The 25,661-nt window shown below is 40.6% G+C and overlaps 1 protein-coding gene and 1 long non-coding RNA gene across 4 annotated transcripts in view; one reads left to right on the forward strand and one right to left on the reverse strand.

Moving 5' to 3' along the window:
- The window catches only part of LOC141513800 (uncharacterized), a 94,051-nt gene extending 69,507 nt beyond the window's left edge, over positions 1-24,544 (reverse strand). For both annotated transcript variants that reach the window (XR_012475880.1, XR_012475881.1), the window contains exons 1-4: positions 24,124-24,544; positions 20,919-21,051; positions 8,439-8,590; positions 8,098-8,248 (exon numbers count right to left, since the gene is read on the reverse strand). This is a non-coding gene — a long non-coding RNA (uncharacterized LOC141513800). The remainder of the gene's footprint in view (positions 1-8,097; positions 8,249-8,438; positions 8,591-20,918; positions 21,052-24,123) is intronic.
- TNS4 (tensin 4) overlaps positions 11,155-25,661 on the forward strand; it is a 33,164-nt gene continuing 18,657 nt past the window's right edge. For both annotated transcript variants that reach the window (XM_074223971.1, XM_074223972.1), the window contains exons 1-3: positions 11,155-11,283; positions 16,873-17,447; positions 24,569-24,977. In XM_074223971.1, coding sequence (XP_074080072.1) covers positions 16,967-17,447; positions 24,569-24,977 — 890 coding nt within the window. In that variant the 5' untranslated portion in view covers positions 11,155-11,283; positions 16,873-16,966. The remainder of the gene's footprint in view (positions 11,284-16,872; positions 17,448-24,568; positions 24,978-25,661) is intronic.

A 25,661-nucleotide genomic window follows, 5' to 3' on the forward strand; every position in this document is an offset into this window, starting at 1 on the left:
AGCTAACCCCTTCCAAAGAGCCAAGAATCTTTAATAGCCATATTGCCAAATTTTCTTAATCTTTATCCTTCTTGATCTCTATATATGCATTTTGCACTGTTGACTAACCTCTCCTCCTGGATACCCTCTCTGGGGGTCTCCATGACATTCTCTTGGCTCTCCTCTTACCTATCTGACCACTCAGTCTCCTTTGATGGACCATTAACCATGTTGTGACTCCTAATTGTGGGTACACTCCAAAGTTATGTCCTATGCCCTCTCTCCTTCTCTCTTTCTTCTCTTTCCTGGTGACCTCATGAGTTTAATTCTCATTTCTGCACAGATGACTTTCAGATCTATGTATCTAGCCTCAGTCTCCCAGTCTCACATTAACTGCCTGCAGGACATTTTGAACTGGATTTTTTCTCTCTTGGGCATTTAAAACATTTTACAATCTAGCCCCAACCTTTATAAGCTTATTACCCATTTCCAGCCTCTATCCACACTCTGGTACAGCCAAACTAATCTTGCTGTTCCTTATATTGTACACTTATCACCCTTGTGCCTCAAATGCCTTCTCTTCCCAGTGCAGTCTTATAGAATTCTGAGTTTCTTTCAAGATTCCCCTCTAGGGCCACCTTTTCTTATTGTCCAGATCTTACCACCTTCCCCCATCCTGATACCACTTTGTATCTATTTTGGACTATGTGTGTGTGTGTGTGTGTGTGTGTGTGTGTGTGTGTGTGTGTATATATATGTATATACTGGCACATACATGCATACCCATGTGCATTTGTCTTTCTATGTAGACCACATGCTTCTTGAAGGTAAGAATTAGTTTTTCATTTGTCTTTGTATTCTCATTGACTGAAGGACCAGGCACATAGTTGGTATGTATTAACCAATACTGGAATCGAACTGGAGAGTTCAATATTAGAGATTTGGAAAATATTTGCAGTGGGGTTGGGCTGGGGTACCTGAACATCCCAACTTATCTGAGCACTAGGTGGGCTGAACATATAATAGATGCTGAATAAATGACTGTTCTTAGTTTATTATTTACTTATAGTCAAATCAGGTACATTGGAACAAGCCTGCCTCTGGGCACCCTTTTTGCAGGCTGCTTAGCCCTTAGGGGTCTGTAACCCTAGAAGTTGTCATTGAGGCCTCAAGGGACCCAGGGGAGACAACAAGTCTCACCACTCCATACACATTGCAACCTAATCCGGGAGCCTGGCTCCACAGTGGTGGAGGCAGATGGTTTCCCGACCCTCCTCTCAACAGAAGGGAGGGGACAGAGGGGAGGGGAACAAGGGGATGGCATTTCCAGCAAACTCCTGCAGCATTATTCTCTGGGGCAGGGCGTCCTGCTCCCAGGAAAGGCAAAAGCCTGTGATGAAAGTTGGATTCAAGGGTTGGCTGAGGAGGTGGTGGTGGGGAGGCAGGGCTGGGCTTTGGGAAGGCCTGGATTTCGAAACACGTAGAAGGCAAAGAGAGTCCAGCTTGGCATTTAGGGAGGTGGGGAGGAAGAGACCTTTGCCTGCCCTAATGAGACAGCTCAGATCTTCATTTGCAGGTCTGTTTTGCAGTGACATTTAATTCCAAATTGTTTGTTCTCTCTGTGGAAGTGTCAGCTCAGCAAACCACGGGAATATCATTTGAAATGGAATTCAGCCCCTGGAACCCTCTCCTCCTGCTCCGCAGGGGGGAGCCAGGCCAGGCTTCACCACCACAATAACAAACCCCAAGCCCAAAGCACGCAGCAGGACTTAGCTCAGGGTCAGCTGGGGACAGAGGAGAAGGCAGCTGGGAAGGTGGGCCCTTCAGCCTGGCCATTCCAGCCTGGCTCAGATTCTTGACCCTGGGGTAGGTCTATTGTTTCCCTGCTTTGGGGCTTGCCTCTTTTGGGTCTATTGTCTCCCCGATCTGGGGCCTGCCTCTTTTCTGGGTGTGATCAAAGCTGATTTCCTAAACTGTTACAGCTGGAGGGAACCTGACCGAAATTCCAGTGCAATCCCCACATTTTTTAAGAGCAGGAAACTGCCAGAGTGGAAAAGTCACTGGTTGGAGGTCAAAAAGGGAATTAATGAATATTCCTAACCTTGTTCTAAAGCAAGCATTTTTAACCTGGGGTCCACAGACCCCCTCAGTTGTTTTGGATAGATTTCAGGGGAGTCTGTGAATTCAAATGGAAAAACAATTACATCTTTCTTTTCACTAACTGCAATTTAGCATTTCTTTCAATTATTTAAAAAAACATGCAACTAAGAAGGGGCCCATAAATTTCATCAATTTGTCAAAAGGGACCTTGACTCAGATATGGGTTGTTCAATGTTAATAATAACATTTATATAGCATTTTTGAGTTTTGCAAAGTACTTGATATGTTACTTGATCTTCACAATAATCCAATAAGGTAGATACTATTGTTTTCCCCATTTTAAGATAAGTAAACAGAGTGGAAGAAGTTAAGTGACTTGGCCAGAATCACCCTGCTAATGAGTATCTGAGGCAGAGTCTTCCTGACCCCATATCCAGCATTTTATCTACTGTATTCCCTAGTTGCCTGCTGAAAAGTTTCTTATACTGACGTTATTTAACTCAACTGAGTGGTTGAATCCAAGGTCACATATTCTGTGCTTGGTAAATAGGTTTCCCTTGCTCTGTCCTCTACAACTCTCTAACTCAGGTCAAGGTCATGGGCAGGAGATAAGAATTCCACAACAAACCTTGAAGACTAGCTCACAGAGGGGATTCTAGAATGAATCCAACAGGATAAAAGATAACACTATAATGTCCTTTATTTTTCCCTTTTTTGGAATCCTCATAGTACTTCAATTAAAGTCAACACAAAATAGTATGCTTGGGACTAGGTAAACAAAGATGGGGGCAGATTGGCAGTATAATGGATAGAATTACTCAAGGTCTAGAACCAAGAATATCCTAGTTGAAATCCAGTCTCAGCTATGTGACCCTGGGCAAATCATTTGACCCATTTGCCTCAGTTTCTTCATCTGTAAAATTAGCCACAGAAGGAAATGTTGAACCACTCTAATATCTTTGTCAAGAAAACCCCAAATGGGGGTGGCTAGGTGGCACGGTGGATAGAGCACTGGAGTCAGGAGTACCTGAGTTCAAATCTGACCTCATATACTTAATAATTACCTAGCTGTGTGGCCTTGGACAAGCCTTGCAAAAACCTAAAAAAAAAAAAACCCCAAATGGATTCACAAAGAGTTAGACACTACTAAAATGAGTGAATGAAAACAACAAAGTTGAAAAAAGAAAAAAAAATCTTGTCCTCAAAGGTCTCCCATTCTATGGTAGAGATACATGTTCACAGACATGTGAACTATTTATGCTTAAAGACATATGAGTTATTTTAGGGAAGCAGACCACTAACAACAGGATGCATAGAGAAGGTTTCAAAGGAGAGAGAAAACCTGGGCACTGTCTGCCTCCATCGAATAATCAGTCATTAGGAATAGTTAATATTTATATAGCTCTTTACAAATGCTATCTTATATTCAATATTGTATTAGAAATGTTAGCATCAGCAATTAGAGAAGAAAAAGAAATTGAAGGAATTAGAATTGGGAAGGAAGAGACAAAACAAATGTTATCTTATTTGATTTTTGTTACATCAACCCTGGGAGGTGGGTGCTATGATTATCTACATTTTACAGATGAGGAAACTGAAGCAAACAGAGGTCAAATGACTTGCCCAGGGTCACACAGCTAGAAAGTGTCTGAGATTGGATTTGAACCCAGGTCTTCTTGATTATAGGTCAAGTGCCCAATCCAATGCCCTATTTATCATTTCTTTAGAGACAGCTTTGTTTCAGTCACTGTACTAGGTGCTAGATATGCAAAGTCAGGAGCAGAACAGATTCAGGTCTTAGCTACTCATTTATTGTAAAATGAAAAAGGTGAATTAGATGACCTGAAGCTCCAAATCATAAGACTCTATGATCCTAGTGACATATATGTATATATCATACATAGTATATGTTATATTATATAGTATTACATATAACTAAATGATCTCTAGCTCCAAACCATATAGAGACATATATATGACAAAAAGTATATGTTATATTATGCCTATTTAAATATAATTAGATGGCCTCTAGCTTCAATGACCTTATGATTCTTGTTATATATAATACGAATGACTAAATGGCCTTAGCTCTCAATTTATGACCCTATCATCCTAGCTTGCATCTATAATATATAACATATATGCATCTATAATATATGCCATAAAGACTAAACATCAAAATGCAAACTACACATAAAATAGATGCAAGGTAGTCATTGTGAGGATCAAAAAGGCTTCAAAAAGAAAGTAGAAGTTCAACCCTAAAGAAAAATGAGAATTTTTTAGGAGACTATTTTCCAAAGGGACAACCAAAACAAAGGCATGGAAATGGAAAATGGAACTCCAGTTGGACTGGACCATAGAGGATATGAAGTAATGCATAATAAGACTGGAAAGGTAGATTGAGGGCATGTTGTGGGCTTTCAATATCTAACAAATAGAGCATTTTTTATAGTTGATCCCAGAGGTAATAGAAAGTCATTGAAGTTTATTGAGTAGGGCAGTTCCATGACCATTTTTGTGATTTAAGGAAATCAATTCAGCAGCTGTGGAAGAATGGAATGAAAAGAGGAGAGAATTGAGGCATCAAGGTCTATAAAGAGGTAAGAACCAAGCCAAGAGGTGATGAGGAGCTGAATTAAGGGGGTAATGGTGAAAGTAGAAAGAAGTGAATTCAATTTGTAGGAAAGTTGAAAGGGCAATATTTGGCCGTTGAAGTAATCAGAAGATAGAGGTTGAGGATTATAGAAGTAGGGAGTGGTTAATCTGATGAAGAAAATAAGAGGTAATGGAAGCCGGGAATTGTAAAGGAATTGGTCTTGGCAAGGTTTAGTCACCTCTTCATCAAAAACTGCAGAAAAGAGAAAAGGGAAATGGATATCAAGAAGTTAAGAGATAAAGAGAAAAATTAAATAGTCTTACTTTTTCTCCATGTATCAGACCATCTGAGCCCTTCTGACTGAGGATACATCCCCACTAAGGGACCCTAGCTCTGGGTTCATATTCATAGGCTATTTCTCAGCCCTGGGGAAACCTCTCCTGTAAAGAGAGGGGTCAGGCTCTCTAGTTCTTTAAACCTTGACCTCAGAATACTGAGGAAAATCACTTGAAGCTTAGTTCAACTCAATCTAGGATCTCTTCTAAAAGGAATAGAATATTATTCATTGTATAGGTAGATCAAGTATAGGACAGCTATTTTTTTTCCTCTACTAGAAAAGAAACGCTTAAAACACAAATATTCAAAAGTGAACATTGACATGATTCAGAAATAATTTTGTCCTGTGCCATTGACTTCTTCCTTCCTTTGAGAAATCTTTCAACTTCCTTGAGATTGTGTTGCTTTTAATACATTTCTTCTCTGTGCTCTTGATCTAGTGGTATTTCTACTTTCTCAGAACAGAACATTCAGGACCTTCAGGTGTTGTTGTAGTCAATTTGTGATGACTATACTCTCCATGATGTTCAGTAGTGTTCTTGAAATAAAAGTCTTTAATATACTTTGTTACATGTACAAATGTAATTTGTTACAAAAGCATTCAATTTCATGGATTGTCAATGTCTAAGAATGTCAAGAAAAGTAGGAAGAGAGTGAGTTGTGAGGAAAAAAGAAGAACCACTAAAAACCATGACTTGTCCAGAGCAAATCTCCAGGAAAATGGCTTGAGGGAACTTTCATGTATATAGGTTCCTGAGCAGCTTTTTTAAAAAATTAATTAATTATTTTTTTCGCATTACTATAATAGTCTTGTTGTAAAAGTAAACATAATCCCTCCTCCCCTCAAAAAGATAGAGAAACTTCCCCACAAAGATAGGGAAACTTCAAGAGAAATAAATTTAGAGGAAAAAAATGTACTTCAGTCTGGATTCAGATACCATCAGCTCTGTCTTTGGGATGGATGACATTCTTTATCATAAGTCCATCAGAGAATTGCTTCAATATTTTTTCCTTGCTATTACTAGCTATATTTCCCTCCATCCTATTCCTCCCCATCCCATTTATTCTATTCTCTCTTTCTCCTTTCATACTGTATGTGAAAAGTGTGTCACATATGACTATCTTCTCTCATTATCTTCCTTCACGTCTATCATCTACAACTCCACTTTCTTCACCTATACCCTTTCTCCTATTGCTTTCCTCTCCTTTTTTTTTAACTCTAGGTTAAGATAGAGTTCTATACCCTATTGAGTGTATGTTTTTTCCCCTCTGAGTCATTTCTTTTTTTTTGTTTGTTTTTTTGCAAGGCAAGGGTTAAGTGACTTGTCCAAGGTCACACAGCTAGGTAATTATTAAGTGTTCTGAGGTTAAATATGAACTCAGGTCCTCCTGATTCTAGGGCCAGTGTTCTGTGCACTGTGCCACCTAGATGCAATGAGAATGAAGGCTCACTCATTCCCCCTCACTTTCCCCCCTTCCACTCCATAACCTTTTTCTTGACTCTTTTATATATAATATCTTAGTATATTCTACCTCTCCTTTCCCTTTCTCATCCATTAACTCCATCTTTATAATGTATTATATCTTCATATTCAGCTCTCTCCTGTGCCTTGTCTATAAAGGCTCCTTTTATATGGTGCACATTGACAAAGACTTAAAACATGATAGTTTCATTGGGTCAAAAAGAATGTAGATGGGGAATAAGGTATATAATAATACTGGGAAGGCAGGAAGGAACCACAGGTATAAAGGGCTTTAAAGACCAAACAGAGGATTTTGTACTTGAACCTGGAAGTAATAGTTAATAGCTATGGTTTATTGAGTAGTGCAGCTAGATAGCACAGCAGATAGAGCACCTAAGATCAGGAAGACCTATGTTCATATCTGATTCCAGATACTTACTAGCTATTAGACCTTGCATGGGTCACTTAACCTTGATTGCCTCACATCCAGGGACATCTCCAGTCATCCTGATTCATATCTGGTCACTGAACCCAGATGGCTTTGGAGGAGAAAGTGAGACTGGTGACTTAGCACAGCATCCCCTCACTCAAATTCAATTCATTCCTTGTCATGGCATCACTTCCTTGATGTCATGGTCTTCTTCAAGAATGAAGGACAAACATCACATGGTATTGGGCATGTAGATCAATCAAGGAGGTCAATGTCACTGGATCCAAGAATACCTCTTGGAGGTAGGGAAAAATATAAGAAGACTGGAAAAGTAGTCAATGTTCTAACTAAACATCATTCCTTTATTCTATTTTGCCCTCCCCCCAAGCTTTTGATTACTCCCTCCCCCCATGTTTTGAATAGACTCCTCTTACATCTTCACCTTCAAGATTAGATTGTATTGAGTAAAGAGCATAATAATAACATAATGAGATTCAGTGTCTCTCCAAGAAACTAATCAGGCCCTAGGGCCTCTGTGGCAGCTTCTAGAATAACAGACCCACCTAAAGAGTAAAAATTCTTTTCTTTTCAAGGCCCTGCTTAGGTGCTATCACTTCCATGAAGTTTTCCATAATTCTCCCAAACTCTGGGAAAAGAGATAACATTTGCAAAGTGTTTTGCAAACCTTAAAGTTATAGATAACAGATTTACAGCTGTAGACATAATATATGGACACACACAGGTGTTATAAAGACAAGGAAGTTACTACCAGGATGTGGGGAAAGCTTGTTCTAAACATGGTGAATAGGAAAAGTAAATACAATGGAGGCAAGAAAAAGAAGTTCAAGATTGAGGAACAATAATTAGTACATTTTGGTCAGTATTAAGAGTTCGTGAATGGGGTTAGTGTGAAATATAGCTGACGTGTTTGTCCTTCATTCTCTCTCTTTTTTTTTAAAGATTTTTTTGCAAGGCAATGGGGTTAAGTGGCTTGCCCAAGGCCACACAGCTAGGTAATTAAGTGTCTGAGGTTAGATTTGAACTCAGGTACTCCTGACTCCAGGGCCAGTGCTCTATCCACTGTTCCACCTAGCTACCCCTGTCCTTCATTCTCAAAGAAGACCACGACAGGGAAGTGATACCATGATAAGCACATAAATTGGATTTGAGTGAGAGGATGTTGTACTAACCTCGCTTTCTCCTCCAGAGCCATCTGGATCCAGTGGCCAGATATGAATCAGGACAACCATATATAGCCCAGAATACAGGCAATCAGGATTAAATGACAAGGTCACACAGCTTGTAAGAGACAAGTGTCTGAAACTGGATTAGAACTCCCATCTGAGAAGAAAAAACAAACAAGGGTGGAATAAAAGGTAGGCTAGGGAATATGGTGGCTAAATAAGAATGGAAAAGGGAACAGAAAAAAAGAGAAGAAAGGAAAGAAGGTACACAGAAGGGGGAAAGGGAAAGAGATAAAGAAGAAAGAAAAGAGAAAGAAAGGAGCATTTGGAACATTAACTTCACTTACCTGAGGCAATTCAGCAAATTGCAATAGCAGCACCAGGATTTAAATCTACCTTGTTGTAAATCCATGGATCTGGCATTACATCAAGGCCTATCTTCCATTTTAGCCTACACAATGATAAGTGGAGGACATGTTTTTTGACTGGGGACTTCACTCTAATGGAATGGGAGAAAATGAAATCACATGAACACCACAGCTAGACTGAAATGACTTTTTGCCCTCAAATAGGAGGGAATGAAGCAAAAAATTCATCAGATCTGAGTTTCTCTGTGGGAGTAGCACTGGGAGAAAACAGTTCTTTAACCATGCTACTGACTGGGAGTAGAGAGTTATTTCAGCTCCCCCTTGGAACAGATCCAAATAGACAGTGCCCTTCTTCATTTATATCCAACTTAGAGCCTTTCTCCACTCTTCTCCAAAATTTAGCCACTACCCAAAAGCTGAGGCCATTTTCCAGTATTTCAAGGAGTCTATGATCTCATACATGTGGGTATTACCTCTATTTCTGTAGATTGTAACTTCAGAATTAGGGTTAGTGTCCATGGTTTTTTATCTTGTGCCATCCTTGTCCATGTTCTTCCCTGGGACCAATTTGCTGGAGGTTTCCTCTAGGTCTTGTAACATTCTACTAATGGTATTAATGTAGAAATAGGGCTAACCATCTGTTATCCCTCATCCTTTTCAACAAAGGGTTCAGCCTACATCTCTGTTTGGTCAATTCATTCAATAAACATGTAAAAAAGGAAAGAAATAGAGATGCATTTTTTTTAATGAAGGTTACAGAAGGAAGGTCAGAAGAGAACACAAACTAGCAGTTCAACTTTGAAAATTATATGTTGAATTTGTTATAGACTTAGGGAAAGGAAAAATAAAAGGAGCAGTTTGCATGTAGCACAGATTCACAGATTCATGCACAGTCCTCATTATCTGTCCTACTTTGTCTCTGAAGATGTTCATTTTAATGTAGTGCTTGTTAAATTCACGACAAATTTTTAAAAATAAAGTCATTTAGCCTACTATAAACTGGATATTGTTGGAAGATACAAATAGCATAGACCCTGCCTTGAGGGATCTTATAACTAACATTTATAAACATTTATTAAAAGCCTGAAGTATGAATATATCTAGAAATTGGGAATAACCAAATGTGACAAAACCAAATTAGCTCCTGCCTTCAAGGAACTTCCATTTTACTGGGGAAATTCAACAAGGGCACAGATAAACAAATACAATATACCACATAATGCCAAGAAATTTCAAGAGGTTAGAAAATTAATTACTGGAGAAGATGGAGACATACTTCCAGTGGGGAGTGATATTTGAACTGAGCATTTTATCTATGACTAAGAATAATAATATGATCTAATACTAACTTCCTATAGACTGGAGTCCACTGGACTTGGAGTTAGGAAAATTTTATTTTAAATCCATCCTCAGTCACTTACCAGGCTGAATCCTTTAACTTCTTTTTGCCTCAGTTTCCTTAACTGTAAAATATAAATGATAATAGCATTTTCCTCTCAAAGATGCTATGAGGCTCAGAGGTGCTTTGTAAAGCACCCAGGACAGGCCCTGGTATGTGTTATTGTTCTTGACCTGTCTGACTCTCCTTGACCCCATTTGGGGTGTTCTTGGCAAAAATGCTGGAGTAATTTGTCATTTCTTCCATCCTATTTTACAGATGAGGAAACTGAGGCAATAGACTTAAATAACTTGCCCAAGACCACACAAATAGTATATATGAGGTCAGATATGAATTCAGGAAGATAAGTTTCGCTGACTTCAGGTCCGGCACTCTATCCGTTATTTCCCCCCGGGCACATAATTGTTGCTTAATAAATAGGTGTTCCCTTCCTCCTTCCTATAGAGAATAATTCACATTTCTATAGTGCTTTAAATTTTATAAAGTGCAGTATTCAAAATAACCTGTGAGACAAGGAAAGGTGTTTATAAAAATAACAATATTGGAAAAGCCCCAACAGAGAAGAAGACCAATGGACGGGTTTAACTCTCTGCTATTTATACCATGTCTCTTTTTGAGGGATCTTCCTGAGATTAAGGACCAGGTTTGTTTGGGGTTTGGTTTTGGTTTGGTTTGGGATTTTTTTTGCCTTTCTCCCTAGTCCCAGTTTTGAGCACAGTACCTGAGTCACAATTATCACTTAATAAATGCTTGTTGGCATTAATTATACTATCCTTTCCTATTGAAGAAGTCTAAAGGACAATCACAAAATGCCAGGAAAAATTAGAAAGGTGAAGAAGCTAGCTGGGTTCCTCTCTTCCAATCCCATCAGCCCAGTCGTTGAGCTCCTGGGCACCTGAGCGTTAAGACAAAAGTTGCTTCCCTGGGGGGGGGGGGGGGGGGGGGGGGCACTCCTACCTGAGACCTCTAGTCTGCAAACTGAGGCAGCCCCGGGCTCCCGGGATGCTGCTGGTACCTGAGAGGCCAGTCCAGCTTGGGAGACACCCAATCCTCCTCCCCATCTCCAACTCCCATCGCATCAGCGATGCCCAGGGCGCCCGCCCACCTTGCCTCCTCACTGAACTCGTATGCCAGCTCCCCATTGCTTCACTTCCGCCCCTGCCCCGCGCCAGCCTCACCTGAGGCACACCTGAGGTTGGCCAAAAATCCGAGCGGGAGTGGAGGAAATGGGAGGGGCGTCTGTCAAGGCTGGGGCTCGGGAAGGAGGGCGGGAAAGATGCTCTTAAAGAAGTGGGGGGTGGCCTAGAGCCTCAGAGCATTCCACATCTGGCCGTGGAGCCTCTTGAGTCCCAGGAGGCCAGTTACAGCAGGAGAGCCTCAGGGAAAGCATCTCGTCCGCGGAGGCGCAAGGCAGCTGTTTCACAGGTAGCCTCTCAAATCATAGATTAATTAAGTCTTTGGGGGTATTGAAGTAGGAGGGGAGGAAGCTCGAGGAAGAAGGTCTGGTTATTCATTCCTATCAAAGTCTCTCTCTTTATTAACTCTCTGCGTCTTTCCGAACCATGCAAAATTCTAAGGGCTCTATAAATATTAGTTATCATCAATATCATCATCATCATTATTGTTATTATATTATTATCATCACCATTTTTTTCTTTGGGACTAAGAAGTAAAGAAAGATTGTATTTTGAAAATACAAAGAAAGGCAAAAAGGTAGTCCCTGCCCTCAAGGACCTCATATTTAATGAGGAAAATGTGGTCAAAGATAAGGATCCAGCCATCTCAGTGGAGAGACAGCATTGAATCCTGGTTCTGCAATTTATTAATCCCCAAACCATTAGAGTCAGAGGATCCAAGTTCAGATTTGTGCTCTGAAATGGAATATCTGTGTGGCTTTGGGGATTCTCCTTAAACTCTCTGAGCCTCATTTTTATCATCTAAAAATGAGAGGTGTGAGGAGGACTATATGATATCAGGATCTGAATTGTGTGAGCCTAAGCCCAAAGATAAATTACCAGGTAGGATGTTGTTCTAGGAACAAGATTGGATTTGTCATCTGTGATCACAAAATGGAAGGGGTCTTTGTTTTGTTTTTGTTATTCAGTCATTTCAGCTGTGCCTAGCTCTTTGTGACTCTATTTGAAGTTTTATTGGCAAAGAGACTAGTGTGTGTTGCCATTGCCTTCTCCAGTTCATTTTACAGATGAGGAAACTGAAGCAAACAGGGTGACTTACCCAAGGTCACACAGCTAATAAGTGTCTGAGACCAGATTTTAACTCAGGAAGACGAGTCTTCCTGACTTCAAGTCTGACATGCTAATTACTGTGCTACCTAGCTGCCCCTCAGAGGGACCTTAAGTCACTTACTCCACTTTTCTCATTTTACTAAAAAGGAAACTGTGCAGAGAGCAGAGATGCCTTGCTAATGTCGTATGTGTAATAATTTGACAGAGCTGGGAACTGAGCCCAGGTTTTTTTTTTGACTCCAAAGTCAAGAGAATTCTTTTCATGAGTTCTTATCCCACTCCCTTCCCTCAGCAAGCTATACTACCTGGCACCTACTATATTTACCCTTCAAGGACTATTAGCTACACTTCTGACTCATTAACTTCCTGAAAATCCCCTACTTCATTCTCCAAATCTCTGGAGAGGGGTTCATGCAGCCTGGGGAGATGAGCATTCTTCCCTTTAAAATGAGTAACTCTGACAGGTGAGGAAGGGGGGCAGAAGGACCCTACATGCCCCTTCCCATGCACACACAAACTTGTGATAGCCAACCTTCCTTGTATGAGACAGAGAACAAGAATATAGTGCTAGACTCTAAGGGAGATGGAAGAGAAAGAGCCCACAAAGAAGTCTGACCAACTAGTTACTTTCTCTACCCCAAGGAGTTAGATGGGCAGCTAGGTAGCCCAATGGATAAATTCCTAGGCCTGAAGTTAGGAAGACTCCTCTATCTTCCTAAATTAAAATCTAGCCTCAAAAAACTTACTAGCTGTATTACTCTAGACAAGTCACTTAACCCTATTGGCCTCAGCTTCCTCATCTGCAAAGTTAGAGTTAGAGAAGAAAATTGCAAACCACTCCAATATCTTTGCCAGAAAATTCCAAATGGGTTCATGAAGAGTCAGACTTGATTATCAACTGATCTAATCCCAAGGAGCTCTCAGGGTGTTGGGTGGGAGTTGAGGTGGAAAGAGACACTCACTTCCCTATGGAACCCCTGGGATTATTGTAACCTGAGGTTTGAATGATTTCATTCAGTAACCACATAAATCAGGGAGAATTCAAAGAAGATCTTGTTCCCTCCCCTGCCACTGCCCTTGCTCTACACAGTCTGTGTGTGACTCAGATCACCTCTCCATGTCTCTTATTTTCCCATTTCAGGAAAGAAAATGTTGTGGGGGTGGAGCAGGGAAGGAAAACTGCCAAGTGAGGGAAGGAGGGAATATATACCTTGAGTCAAGTCTATGGGCAAGACTTCATTTTGTACAATGGCAGAAATATTTGATTTTACAATTAGATTTTCTTGTCCAGCTTCTTTATTTTACAGAGATAGGGACTGAAGTTGGAATTTCACTGGTATGGAAGTGAAGACCTTATATTTAAAGAGTTACCTAGAGCAATAGTTCTCAAGGTGGCCTCAAGACTCATTTACATCCAGAGGACCCCAAAGAGTTTTTTAATATGAATTCCAGAAATAAAATTTAGTATTATCATAAAAATAGTTTTTACCACCAGGGCCACCTCCCCTTTGAAAATCACACTTTGAATATTGTTAGGCTAGAGCATGGATAGATTGAGTGATTTGCCTGGGGTCAAGCAGTGAGTAGGTATCTGAGACAGAATTTGAATCCAGATCTTTCTCTCCACCCCAGTCTAGGCAGAGATCTCAGCTCTCTTTCCCAAAACCTCCCAACTTGACACAATTCAAAGCAGTTGACCCATCCTCTCATTAAGTCAAAGGCTATGGCAGGGTTCACAACTGTTACTCCTTCAGGATACATACTGTGAAGTGCTTTGAGTTCTTATCCTATACATCAGAGAGATTTGAGCATAATCATGGAAAAAGTCAGCTCCCAGTATCCTCAGCTGCCCTGAGCCTAGGTAATGGAAAGGAGATCTCGCTGGCTCTTTCCCATTTCCATTTATAGACATCCTCCAAAATGCAGTCTTAGCAGCCTAAGTCCCCATGACACCTTGGGAGCAGCAAGCCTAGCCCTGTCAAGGTGGATTTGTCCTCTTGTTCCCTGTTCCCCTAATCATCTGTAGAAACAACAACCTCCTCCCCTTTCTCTGGCAATAATGAGTTCCCTTACTGCCATAGTAAGATAACAGGAGTTTCCAAGCATCTCAGACCCATCCTAGTGTGAATCAGGAAAATGGATCCTAGCCAATCACAGCAGCCAAAAAGCAGACTGGACTCAAGCCAAACAAAAGCCAGGCTTTTGCTTCTCCAAATGGAAGGTGAGAAGATGAAGTAGGAAGAAAAGTAGGAAGGGAAAGAAAAAAAAAGAGAAAGAAGGGAATAGAAAGAAGAAAGGAAGAAAGGAGAGAGAAAAAGAAAGAAGGAAGGAAAGAGCAAAAGAAATAAGAAAAAAGGAAAGGAGGAAGGAAAGAAAGAAAAAAGAGGAAAATAAAGGAATGATCAAAGGAAAGAAAAAAGATAGGAAAAGAAAGGTAGGAAGGGAAAGAAAGAAGAAAGAAAGAATTAAAGCCCTTAATAATTACCTAGTTGCCGGCAGCTAGAGCACCAACCCTGGAGTCAGGAGGACCTGAGTTCAAATTTGACCTCAGACACTTGTAAGTACTTAGCTGTGTGGCCTTGGGCAAGTCACTTAACCCCATTGCTTTGCCAAAAAAAAAAAGGAAGAAAAGGAAGATAAAAAGGAAGGGAAGAAATGAAAAGAAGGAAGGGAAGAAAAAAGGAGGGAAAGAGAAAAAAAAAGAAAAAGGAAGGAAACTTCACAGAAGTTCTCACCCTAGATGAGAGAAAGCTTATGAAGTAAACAGAATGCTTGCCTGCCTTACAGTCAAGAAGATCTGGATTCAAAACCCTTCCTCTGTCACTTAAGAGCTATGTAACCCTGGGCAAACCTCCTAGATTCCATTTTCTCAATTATAAAATAGGAATAATATTCTTTCTTTTATCTTTAATTTTCTATGCATATGTTGCTTCCCCTCAAAAGAAGATAAGTGAACTTTGAGAGAGGAATATAGCACCAAATGCCAACTTCTACAATGGGTCAATTTATTTTGCTGAACTGTTTCTTTTTCCCTTCTTGTTTATACTTACTTGATTAGAAGATCTAAGAGACATCAAAGCCTGGCAGAACCAACCTCAGAGCCAAGAAAGCTGTTTAAAAGTCCTGCCTGGGACCTCTCCTGGCTATGTGGCCCTGGGCAACTTCTCTTAACCTCTCTGATCTCTAAAACTAAGTTACAAAGAAAACTGACTTGCGTTGGGCGAGGAATACCCTAGAGTGGATTTTGAACTCTATAGCAATGATATCACAGGTCCAGGATGGGCTGGCTCTCTGGGGCAGGGGGCTGCACAGTGTGACCCAATACATAGAGTACTGGACCTAGAGTCAGGAAGACCTCATATACATACATATATATATATATATATATATATATATATATATATATATATATACCAACTTTGTGATCTTGGTCAAGTCACTTGACCCTTATTAATTTAAGTATCCTCATCTGTAAAACAGGAATAATAATAGCACCCATCTCTGAGAATTGTAGTAATGATAAAATGAGATAATATTTTAGAGTACTTTGCAAATCTTAAAACTTAATAGAAATACTAATTATTGTGTAAAAGTAAAAGATATATATTTTCAAAACTGATAAAGGAAAATATATTCCCTGAGAACAAGGACTGTTTCTGTTCTGCCTGTGTCTCCCCAGAACTCATGCCAGTGTCTCACACTTGTAGGCATGTAATACTGGTTGAATTAAATTAAGCAAAGTAGATGAAGTAAATGTTGGTTTTGGAGTTATGGAAAGAAAGTTAGACTTAGAGTCAAAAGACCCACTTTCCATCCATGCCATCTCATCCTCCCCCTAGGCCTCACAATCTGCAGAATAAGGAGGTTGGATTCAATTTTTATGACTCTAGGAAGTAGGTGCCATAGGTTGTAGTTGTTATTATGGAATCAGGTCTGACTCTTCATGACCCCTTGGGACCCTGCCATCCATGTTTTCTTGGCAAAGTTATTGAAGTGATTTATCATTTTCATCTCCAGTAGATTAAGGCAAATTGAGGTTGTGACTTGCCCAAGGTCACACAGCTAGTAAATATCTAAGGCCAGATTTGAATTGAGGTCTTCCTGATTCCAGACCCATTCCACTACCCCCCTGAACTAGCTAGGTGCTTCAAGTATTCCAATGGTGATGCAATTCTTATTTTATGGATTTGGTAACTGAGGTTCAGAGAGATTAAGTTACTTTCCCAGGATCATACAGGTAAGAATCATTCAAAGCTAGAATCAAATCTAGATTTCTTAACTCCTAGTACAAGGCTCTTTTCAGTGCATACCATGTTGCTTCTTTATGCTATATTAACCCTAAAATGCTTGTTTTATCCATCCCCCTGCCCATGAGCAAGATGACATTGGTCACTCCCCACCCCATCAAAAGTCCACTGATTCCAAAGGAACAGATGGATAGATTTCAAATTAGGATTGTGTGTGTGTGTGTGGGGGGAAATCATATCTCTATTTCAATAAAAGTAGTTTTTTGTAATCCTGTATTTTTATTTTATGAACTTAAAAATATGATTCTGAGAAGGCACCCATCCATAGGTTTTACTAGATTTCCCAAGGAATATCAGACACATAAAGGATGAGGGACACATGCTCTGGAACACTCAGAAGAAACCTTAGAGAAACTGTCTTAGAGGGGTCTGAATTCTGGGAGCCCAGTGGTCTTAGCATCTGGAAACAGTGTTTCTAAATGATCCAAGCCAAATCTATTCTTGTGCCTTGCCTATTCCAGATTTCCTTGAGCACTAGAAGCTGAGGATTACCTCCCTGATCAAGACTGACTCAAGAAAGAAGGTTGAACCCCAAAGCACAGGTCCACACTGACCATGTCCCAAGTGATGTCCAGCCAGATGCTGAAAGCAGGCCATACTGTCTGTGGACACCCTCAAGAGGAGACCAGAAACAGCTTTCTTACAGCCCGGACTACCAACCTGGCTCCCCAGTGTCCATACTATACCACCGAAGGCTGGGGGGCCCAGGTGCAGATGGCTCCCATGCCTGGCAAGGGACAGCCACTCCCCAATAAGGGCAGCTGTGTCCTCAGCCTCCATACCCTTGGAGCTGGAAGGGAGGTCGCACCAACAGCGACCAAATTGAATTGCTTCCCCCAGCCCAGAGTGCAGCAGGATACTGGCTGGACTGATGAGTTGACTTCTTCCATTGGTTTCTCCTTGGAGAGCCTCAACCAGATGATCCTTGAACTTGACCCTAACTTTGAGCTTCTACCTTCAGGAGTCAGAACAGACCCAGCCCCAACCCCCAATGCTACAGTAGCAAGGAGCAAAAAAGAAGACTCTGAAGTGTTGGGTAAGAGGACTGGGGAAAGGGAGGTGAAGAAAGGAGGACCCAGCAAGACTATGATAAAAGAAAGGGTTTCTAAACCTGCAGTCTGCAAATTGTTTTTAATTGATAACTATATTTCAATGTAATTGGTTTCCTTTGTACTTTGAAAATATCATTCTGAGACAGTTAGATGGCACAGCAGATAAAGCACCAGCTCTGGAGTCAGGAGGACTTTAGTTCAAATCTAGCCTCAGATGCATGATACTTACTAGCTGGGTGACCTTGGGCAAGTCACTTAACCCCATTGCCCCATAAACCTCAAAAACTCAAAATTAAAAGATACACACAGACACAGACACACAGACACACAGACACACAGACACACAGACACACACAAACACACACAATTCTGAGAAGGGAACCCTAGTCTCCATCAAAGTGCCAAAAGGGGTCTTTGCACACACACAAAAAAAATGGCATGCTCAGGGTAGCAGAAAACAAGCATTTATTAAGCACCTACTATAAGCTAGCCTCTGTGCTAAGCACAGATATTATATCATTTGATCCTCAAACCAAACCTGAGAAGGTGATATCATCCCCATTTTACAGGTGGAGAAACTGAAGCAGGCAGAGATTAAGTGACTTGCCCAGAGTAAGCATCTGATTGTCCTGACTCTAAACCCAGTACTTTATTTATTAAGTCATTTATTTACCTCTAATTAAAATAGATTGTGATTTTTAAAAGAAAAAGAAAAAACTAAAAAAGAATAAAAGAATAAATAAATAAAAATAGGATAGGATTTTTAAAAGAAAAAGGAAAATAAATAAATTTTTTAAATAGGATAACTTGATCCCTGATCATGAGGAGCAAGAGACACTGTCCTGCTACCAAGATGAGAGATTTCTCTCAGAGCAGCTCTAGATGTGAAGTCAGAAGACCTGGTTTCCAATCTCAGTTCTGCTACTGACTATCAATGGGGACCTTGGCCAAGGCACTTCCTCTACTCTGGGTCTCTATTTTCCTATCTATAAAATGACATGGTTGGACTTGATCAGAGGTTATATTTTTTTTTTTGTGTGTCCATGGACCCCTGTGGTATCCTTTGGATCCCTTTTTTTTTAAATGCATAAAATAAAATGCATAGGATTATAAAGGAAATTAATTCTATTGAAATTGAAGTTATTAAAATATTTAAAAACAAGAAGTTCATGGACTCTGGTTTAAAGAGCCCTGACTAGATGATCTCTCAGGTCCTTCTTAAATCTTAGACTATGTAATATGGCCTGAGAGGTCTGTTTCCAAGGGATATCTGGAGTGGGATGGGGGGTGGAGTATCGACATTGATCAGGATTCCCTAAATGCCTTTCTCTTCTTCTCTACCATTCCCACTCCCCAGTTAGGATTGAATCCTACAGGATTGATATGATCCATGCTAAAAGTACTTCTGAATCTGGTTTCCTTTCTCAGTTGAAACCTTGACCTAAAGGTGATCACAATTCCTCTGAACTCTAAGTAAGGCACTTTCATCCCATCTACAGGACCATATATATGAGGATACCAAACCTGAAGGGGCAGCAAAGTATCTAGACCAGTGGACAAAGCACAGGGCTTGGAGTTAGGAGGATTTTATTCAAATCTAGCCTCAGATGTTTACTAGTTGTGTTACACTGGGCAAGTCACTTAACCCTGTTTGCCTCAATTTCTTCATTTGTAAAATGTAAAATGTAAAAAAAAAAAAACCCACTCTAGTGTATTTGCCAAGAAAATCTCAAATGGGGTCACAGAGATTCAGGCACAGCTGAACAACACCAACTGAAACCTAACAGCTGTCTGAGATTAGAGTTAGAGTTATATGAGAGTTGCTAGCATTAGAGAAAGGATCCAAGAATTTAAGACTAGAAAGTGCAACAGCCTCATTTTTCAGAAGAGGGAACCATGTCCCAGAAAAGTAAGATCACTGACTTGCCCAGATTTAGGGCTAAGTTAGGGTTGGTGCTAGGAATGAAGTTAAGGCTAACAGAATTGGAAATGGAATCAGTGTTAGGTTGGATCCAGGTTGAGATTCAGTTAAGCCCCAGTTTTAATCTCCAATTAATTTTTATTCCTTTCTTAAAATACTTTTTGTTTTTATTTTCTAATATTATGGTCCATTCATTGACAGTCATCTTGCCACTGGAGAGAGTGCATTTGATGATTTGAGCAGCTTAAATCCAAGTTCTTCATATGTCAAAACTACACCCTTGGGATATCATTGGTCCTCTTTAAGAATGAAATAATAACAACCCCAGATTTAACTCTGATTCTAAAAGTTAAAGTTAGGGTTTAATATAGAGACTAACTCTTATCCTCTGCCCACTCATGTCTCCTACCTCTCCCCTTAGATTTGGGCCACCTTCCATTCTAGTTATGAAAACTATAATTATCCCTCTAGTGGTCATTATTGCTTGTTAGGGCCAGTTGAGAATGATGAGTTGCCCAAGAGAGGGAGTTTAGGGGCTAATTACCATTAATAGAGTCAAACTATTTTAATGGGGGTTATTAATGACATTAGGTGGGTGTTTTATACACCCTAAAGGGTACTTTAATGGACATGGAGCACCTTTGCAACCTCTTGGCAGAGAGAACTATTGCTATTTCCCTCTCCCCATCCATATATCCTGGGGCCTCTGAACTCAAAGGAAATCTAGTTACTCCTCTTGAGAAAAGACTTGGGGTTATGAGAAATCAGGAATCTTTAGCTTCCAGTGGGGAAATGGATTAGGTGGAGAAGAGAGCAGAATGGAAAAGGGACTCAGAGGCCTGATAGTTCAACCCATATCTGATTAAGAAACTTCTTGGGGTGCTAGGTGGTGTTTAGCGAGAGTACTGGCCCTGGAGTCAAAAGGACCTGAGGTCAAATTCAACTTCAGATACCTACTAGCTGGGCAAGCATAAAGAAAGAGAAGGAAGACAAAGAAAGGAAGAGAAAGAAAACAATTTACAGACTTGCCCAGGATCACATAGCTAGTATCTGAGACAGAATTTGAACCCAGGTTTTTTCTAAATTCAAGTCCATCAAATACCATGCTGCTTCTTTTTTCATCTACCTACCCTTCAAATAGTCAATGACAGCTATGATGTTGTCCTCCAACATGCCTCCCTTCCTCTTCCCAAACCTTCTCTATTTCATGACAAACACCCTCACTTCCTTCCACTGAACTTTTATATGGTCTGGTGTCAAGATGCTTTGGTATTCTATTCCCATTCATCTGTACATTCTCCAGCTTGTTCATGTCTTTCCTAAAACGTGGATCCCAAAATTGAATGTAACCCTCCATGTCAGAGGATAACAAATATTTAATCTCTCCTTTTGAACAGTGTGTTTCTTACTACAGCCTAGGAGAGCATTAGAATTGTTGGTTTACGTATCCCACTTTTGACTTCTTGAGCTTGAAGCCCTCTAAAAATAAAACTAGCTCCCAGCAATCTCTTCCCCCCAAATTATCTCTACTCACCCTAAAGTGAACCATAAAGAGTTGGTGATGAGTCAAGATTAGCTGGGGATTTTCCCAATCTGCTTTTTTTTCTCAAGGGGCTGGAGTTTCAGTGATTTTCAGGGGCATCATTGAGGTGTGCCTACCAGACAGGCTGGAAATGAAGAAAATTTATTTAATCATAATCACAAAAGGATGAGGATATAGGAGGAATCAATCAACTTATTAAACACCTTCTACATTCCAAGCACTGTGGGATGTACTGGGGGCCATGAAAAGGTAAAAAATAATCCCTTCTCTCAAGGTTTAAGCTAAGGAGGAAAGGAAGAGCTAACTTGCTTGTATCCTTTACTCCTAGAATGTTAGCAGTAGATAGGTCTTGAATGTCATCCCATAATGCCAATTCAATTTGGGTATCATCTCAACAGCAGCTCTATAAAGATGTTTTTTCAGGCATGGGTGAAACTAAATGGTGTCTGAGTGTACCTTCTAACACTAATAGTGTATGATCTTGGTCATTCACCTTTGTTTGAACTATTCCCTCACAAGACCCAACAGCAGACTTGGAAAGTTCTTTTTTTTTTTTTTAGGTTTTTTGCAAGGCAAGTGGCTTGCCCAAGGCCACCAAGGCCACACAGCTAGTTAATTATTAAGTGTCTGAGACCAGATTTGAACCCAGGTACTCCTGACTCCAAGGCCGGTGCTTTATCCACTACGCCACCTAGCCACCCCTGAAAGTTCTTTTTTAAATATTGAGTTGAAACCAATTTTCCTGTGGCCCCTACCTATTGGTTCTGCTCTCTGGGGCAATGCAAAATAAATCTTCCCTCTTCACAAAAATTTTTTTTTTCAGAATTTGGAAATAGTTGTCATGGTCCTATGTAAGTCTAGGTAAACAATCACCTATTCTTTCCTTCCTCCTAGGTTTGTTGTTGTTGTTCAATCATGTCTGTCCCTTCATGACCCCTTGGACCATTGCACACCAGGTCCTTCTGTCTTCCACTATATCTCAAAGTCTATCAAAGTTCATGTTCATTGTTTCCATGACTCTATATATCTAACTCATTTTTCACCATTCCTATTCCTTTTGTCTTTAGTCTTTCCCAACAACAGGATCTTTTCTAATGAGTCCCATCTTTTTATTATGTAGCTGGTGTATTTAAGCTTCAGCTTCAGTATCTGACCTTCTAGTGAATATCCTGAATTAATTTCTTTAAATATTGACTGATTTGACCTCCTTGCTGACCAAGGGACTCTCAAAAATATTCTCCAGCACAATTCAAAGCATTGATTCTGAGACAATAAAGTTTTCCTTATAGTCCAATTCTCACAAGCTGCCATACAGTGCTACTGGAAAAATCATAGCTTTGACTATGCTTTTTAGCATGTTGTCCAGATTTGCCATAGTTTTCCTTCCAAAGAGCATCTTTTAATTTCATGTCTGCAGTCACCATCTACAGTGATCTTTGCGCCCAAGAATATAAAATCTGACCCTGCTTTCATTTCTTCTCCATCTATTAGCCAGGAAATGATGGAATTAGTTGCCAAGACTTTGTTTTATGTTAAGCTTCAAACCAGGTTTGACACTCTCCTCTTTCACTCTCATCAAGAGACTTAATAATTCTTTTTTACTTTTTGCCATCAGAATAGTAACATCTGTATACCTGAGACTGTTGATATTTCTTCCAGCAACCTCAATTCTGGCTTTTGATTTACCCAATCTGGCATTTCATATGGAACCTTCCTCATAGGACCTTATTAGCAAAATCTTTCCCATCCTGGTAATTTTCCTCTGGATGAATTTAAACTTGTCCAATTTTATAGAATCTTGGACTTGGAAATGATGAATATTATTATCTCAGTGACCTTGGACAAGTCACTTGACCTGCCTGGGTCTCAGTTTCCTCAAATGAGGAAGTTAGACAAGATGAGCCTCTGAAGTCCCTTCCAACTTTGAATCAATGACCCTTTGATGCTATCTTTTATTTTCCCTCATTAAATTTCATCTGATTCAATTCAACCCAATCTTCTATCCTGTCAAGATTTTTTTAAAAAAACTATATCTATCATTCAGCTTTGTGTTATCCCTCTAAAAATGTGATGCCCAGAGCTGAGCAATTCTTTCTACGTATGTTGCCATATTTCACTTTCCAACTTGTTTCTCCTAGGTAAATGCTTGTCCACATTAAGGGCTTTTAGTTTTAATAACCCAACCATCACCCCTTCCCTCCACCCTGCCTGCTCCTGCTTTTGGCACCTGGCAAATGACCCAATGCTGGGCTCAGACTTGCCCATTAGTAACTGGCTGCTTCAGTGCCCTGCGGGCTCATTTTGTTTGTCCTGATAAACAAGAACCACACCTTGGGTATAGGAGTGGAGAAATCTACTGTGTTCTTCCACTCCACCTCCTGCTATCTACAGGACAGCAGCAGTGAATCATTCTCCCTATCCATCTTTCCTTTCAGTAGCACTCTTCCCCAATCCTAGCTCTCTTTCCGCCCCATTGAGGTATTAGGGTCCCAGAAACAAAGCAAAAGGTGGGAGTGATACCAGGGGGAAATTTTCCAAAGCTACCCTGATGGATATCCCACAGTGCTGGATTATTGGGTAGCGTCCAGAATTAACAGCTTGTTCTTATTCCTCAAAAAGAGCAAATGAAGCAGGTTCCTCTCAATAGATATACTCAGCTGCCCCCCACTCCAGGCAAAAACTATGACGCTGTAAGATAATCTAGCTCTATGTGCCAAGGACTTCACTATAGTCTAGCAATTTCAAAACACATTCCTCCCTATTCTTCATTTTATTTAGCAGTGGGAGTCCCTTTCTAGCTTAAGGACAGTCAGAAGGACACAGGCTGAATCCGTCCTGTCAGTACCCACCCAGAAAGTCTAGGTTAAGTCCAACCCTTTGACTCTCCAATTGACGTAAGTTCCACCATCACCACCAGCTCCTGCTGGCAAGGCAAGGTCTTAACGAGCAGGTAAGGACAGAGCCAGAAGTTCTGTGCAAGGGCCAGATAATGAGCCCCACCCTACAACAGGCTGCTACAAGTATAAGCTTTGTAGTTATTACCAGGAGCCTACATACAGGAGCCGGTGAAGGTTCTGGGAGGGCCAGAACCAGAGAATAGGGACAAGAGAATAGGGCAGAACTCAATGTTGTCCCAAAATAAGGAACACTAAAGCTGACATGTCCAGGATAGTACAAAGAAACAGGTTCCTCTTACCTGAGGCACTGTGGAGGATGAGGGAAAGAAGGAGCAGGAAGGAAACCATGTCTCCAGGGCTCTGAGTTGGAGGAAATGGATCATAAGTTTTAGAGCCAGAAAGTATCTTAGATATCATCCAGGTCAATACCCTGTTTTACAGATAAGTCAATCAGACGTCAGAGGAGTTAAGTAATATGCCCCAACCCATTGACTGACTCTCCTGATTCAAGTTCTTCTGTTCTGGGCCATTTCAGCTAGGTATGGGGTTGGTGGAACAGAAAGAAGGAATAACAATGACCATGCCTCAAGATTATATCCCCAGAGGAATCAAGGGAGAGTGCTCCTACATTGGTAGCATCTCCTGAGAATCTAGAAAGAACCTTTTCTTCTAGAGAGGTTCTATTCTGAGCATGACTGCCTGAATGATGTCATTGACTTTTGACTTTCTTCTTCTCTCCATAAGATATCAAGTATATTGAGGTGACATCTGCCAAATCAAGATGCCAAGAACCCCTCCAGCGCTGTGTCAGCCCTTCAGTCATCCCCTCCTGTGGATCACCTGTTAGTGGTGGCCTCCTCCTCTGCAGAGACAGCCCCCGTGAAAACAATGCCAGTAGTGAGAGCCTCATTTTCTCTGGGAACCAACAAAGAGGACATCACCACCGACATCAGCGTCCCTCCCCTGGTATCACCATTCCCCATCCCAAAAACAAGAACCCTGATCCTCAGAATGACAACTTCCTTCTGGAAACTTCTCCAGACTCCGAAGTTATGCCAAGGCCCTCACTGGGGAGCTGGGCCCTGCAGAGAGGCAGTGAGGCTTCTCTGTTGTCCAGCAGCCCAGGCTCAGACACCAGCTATGTGTTTGGCAGGTACATTCACTTTTTTCTTGTTCCCCCTCTCTTCCTAGTGACCAAATCAACTTCTCAGAGATGTTGGCAGAAGGATCTGTAGGTGTGCCTCACTTTAAGCAAAAAACTCTGAATGATATTTTTCCCTCAAGATAAATTAAGGACTCTTTACAAAAGAATTCTTTTAAATAGGGAGCTCATATGTGTTGAAAATGGGATTTTTTTTTTTTACAAAAAAGCTGCCCTACCAACAACACTTCAGGGAGAAATCTACCAAGGAAGATCATGAGGATATACTGTCTGCATTTTACAAATGAGGAATCAATCTTTGAGAAGTTAGGTAACCTTCATAGTCCTAAAAGCTAACCTGACTCGGATCTGGAGTAGTCAAACTCCAAATCTTGCTTCCTAAGACAGTGCTCTTTCTACCTCACCATAATACAATAATAAGAAGTTGTCAAGCAAAATGCATTATTTTAAAGTCTAAACCCTCTTTTTGTTGTTGTTTAGTTGTTTCAGTCATGTCTACCCCTTTGTGACTTCATATGGAGTTTTCTTAGCAAAGATACTAGAATGTTTTGCCATGTTTTTCTCTATATCATTTTACTGATGAGGAAACTGAGGCAAATAGCACAAAGTCACTTTACAAGGTCACACAACTAGTAAATGTCTGAGACTGTATTTGCACTCAGGCCTGGTGCTCCA

Source organism: Macrotis lagotis, chromosome 2 (genome assembly GCF_037893015.1).
Source record: "Macrotis lagotis isolate mMagLag1 chromosome 2, bilby.v1.9.chrom.fasta, whole genome shotgun sequence".
NCBI lineage: Eukaryota > Metazoa > Chordata > Mammalia > Peramelemorphia > Peramelidae > Macrotis > Macrotis lagotis.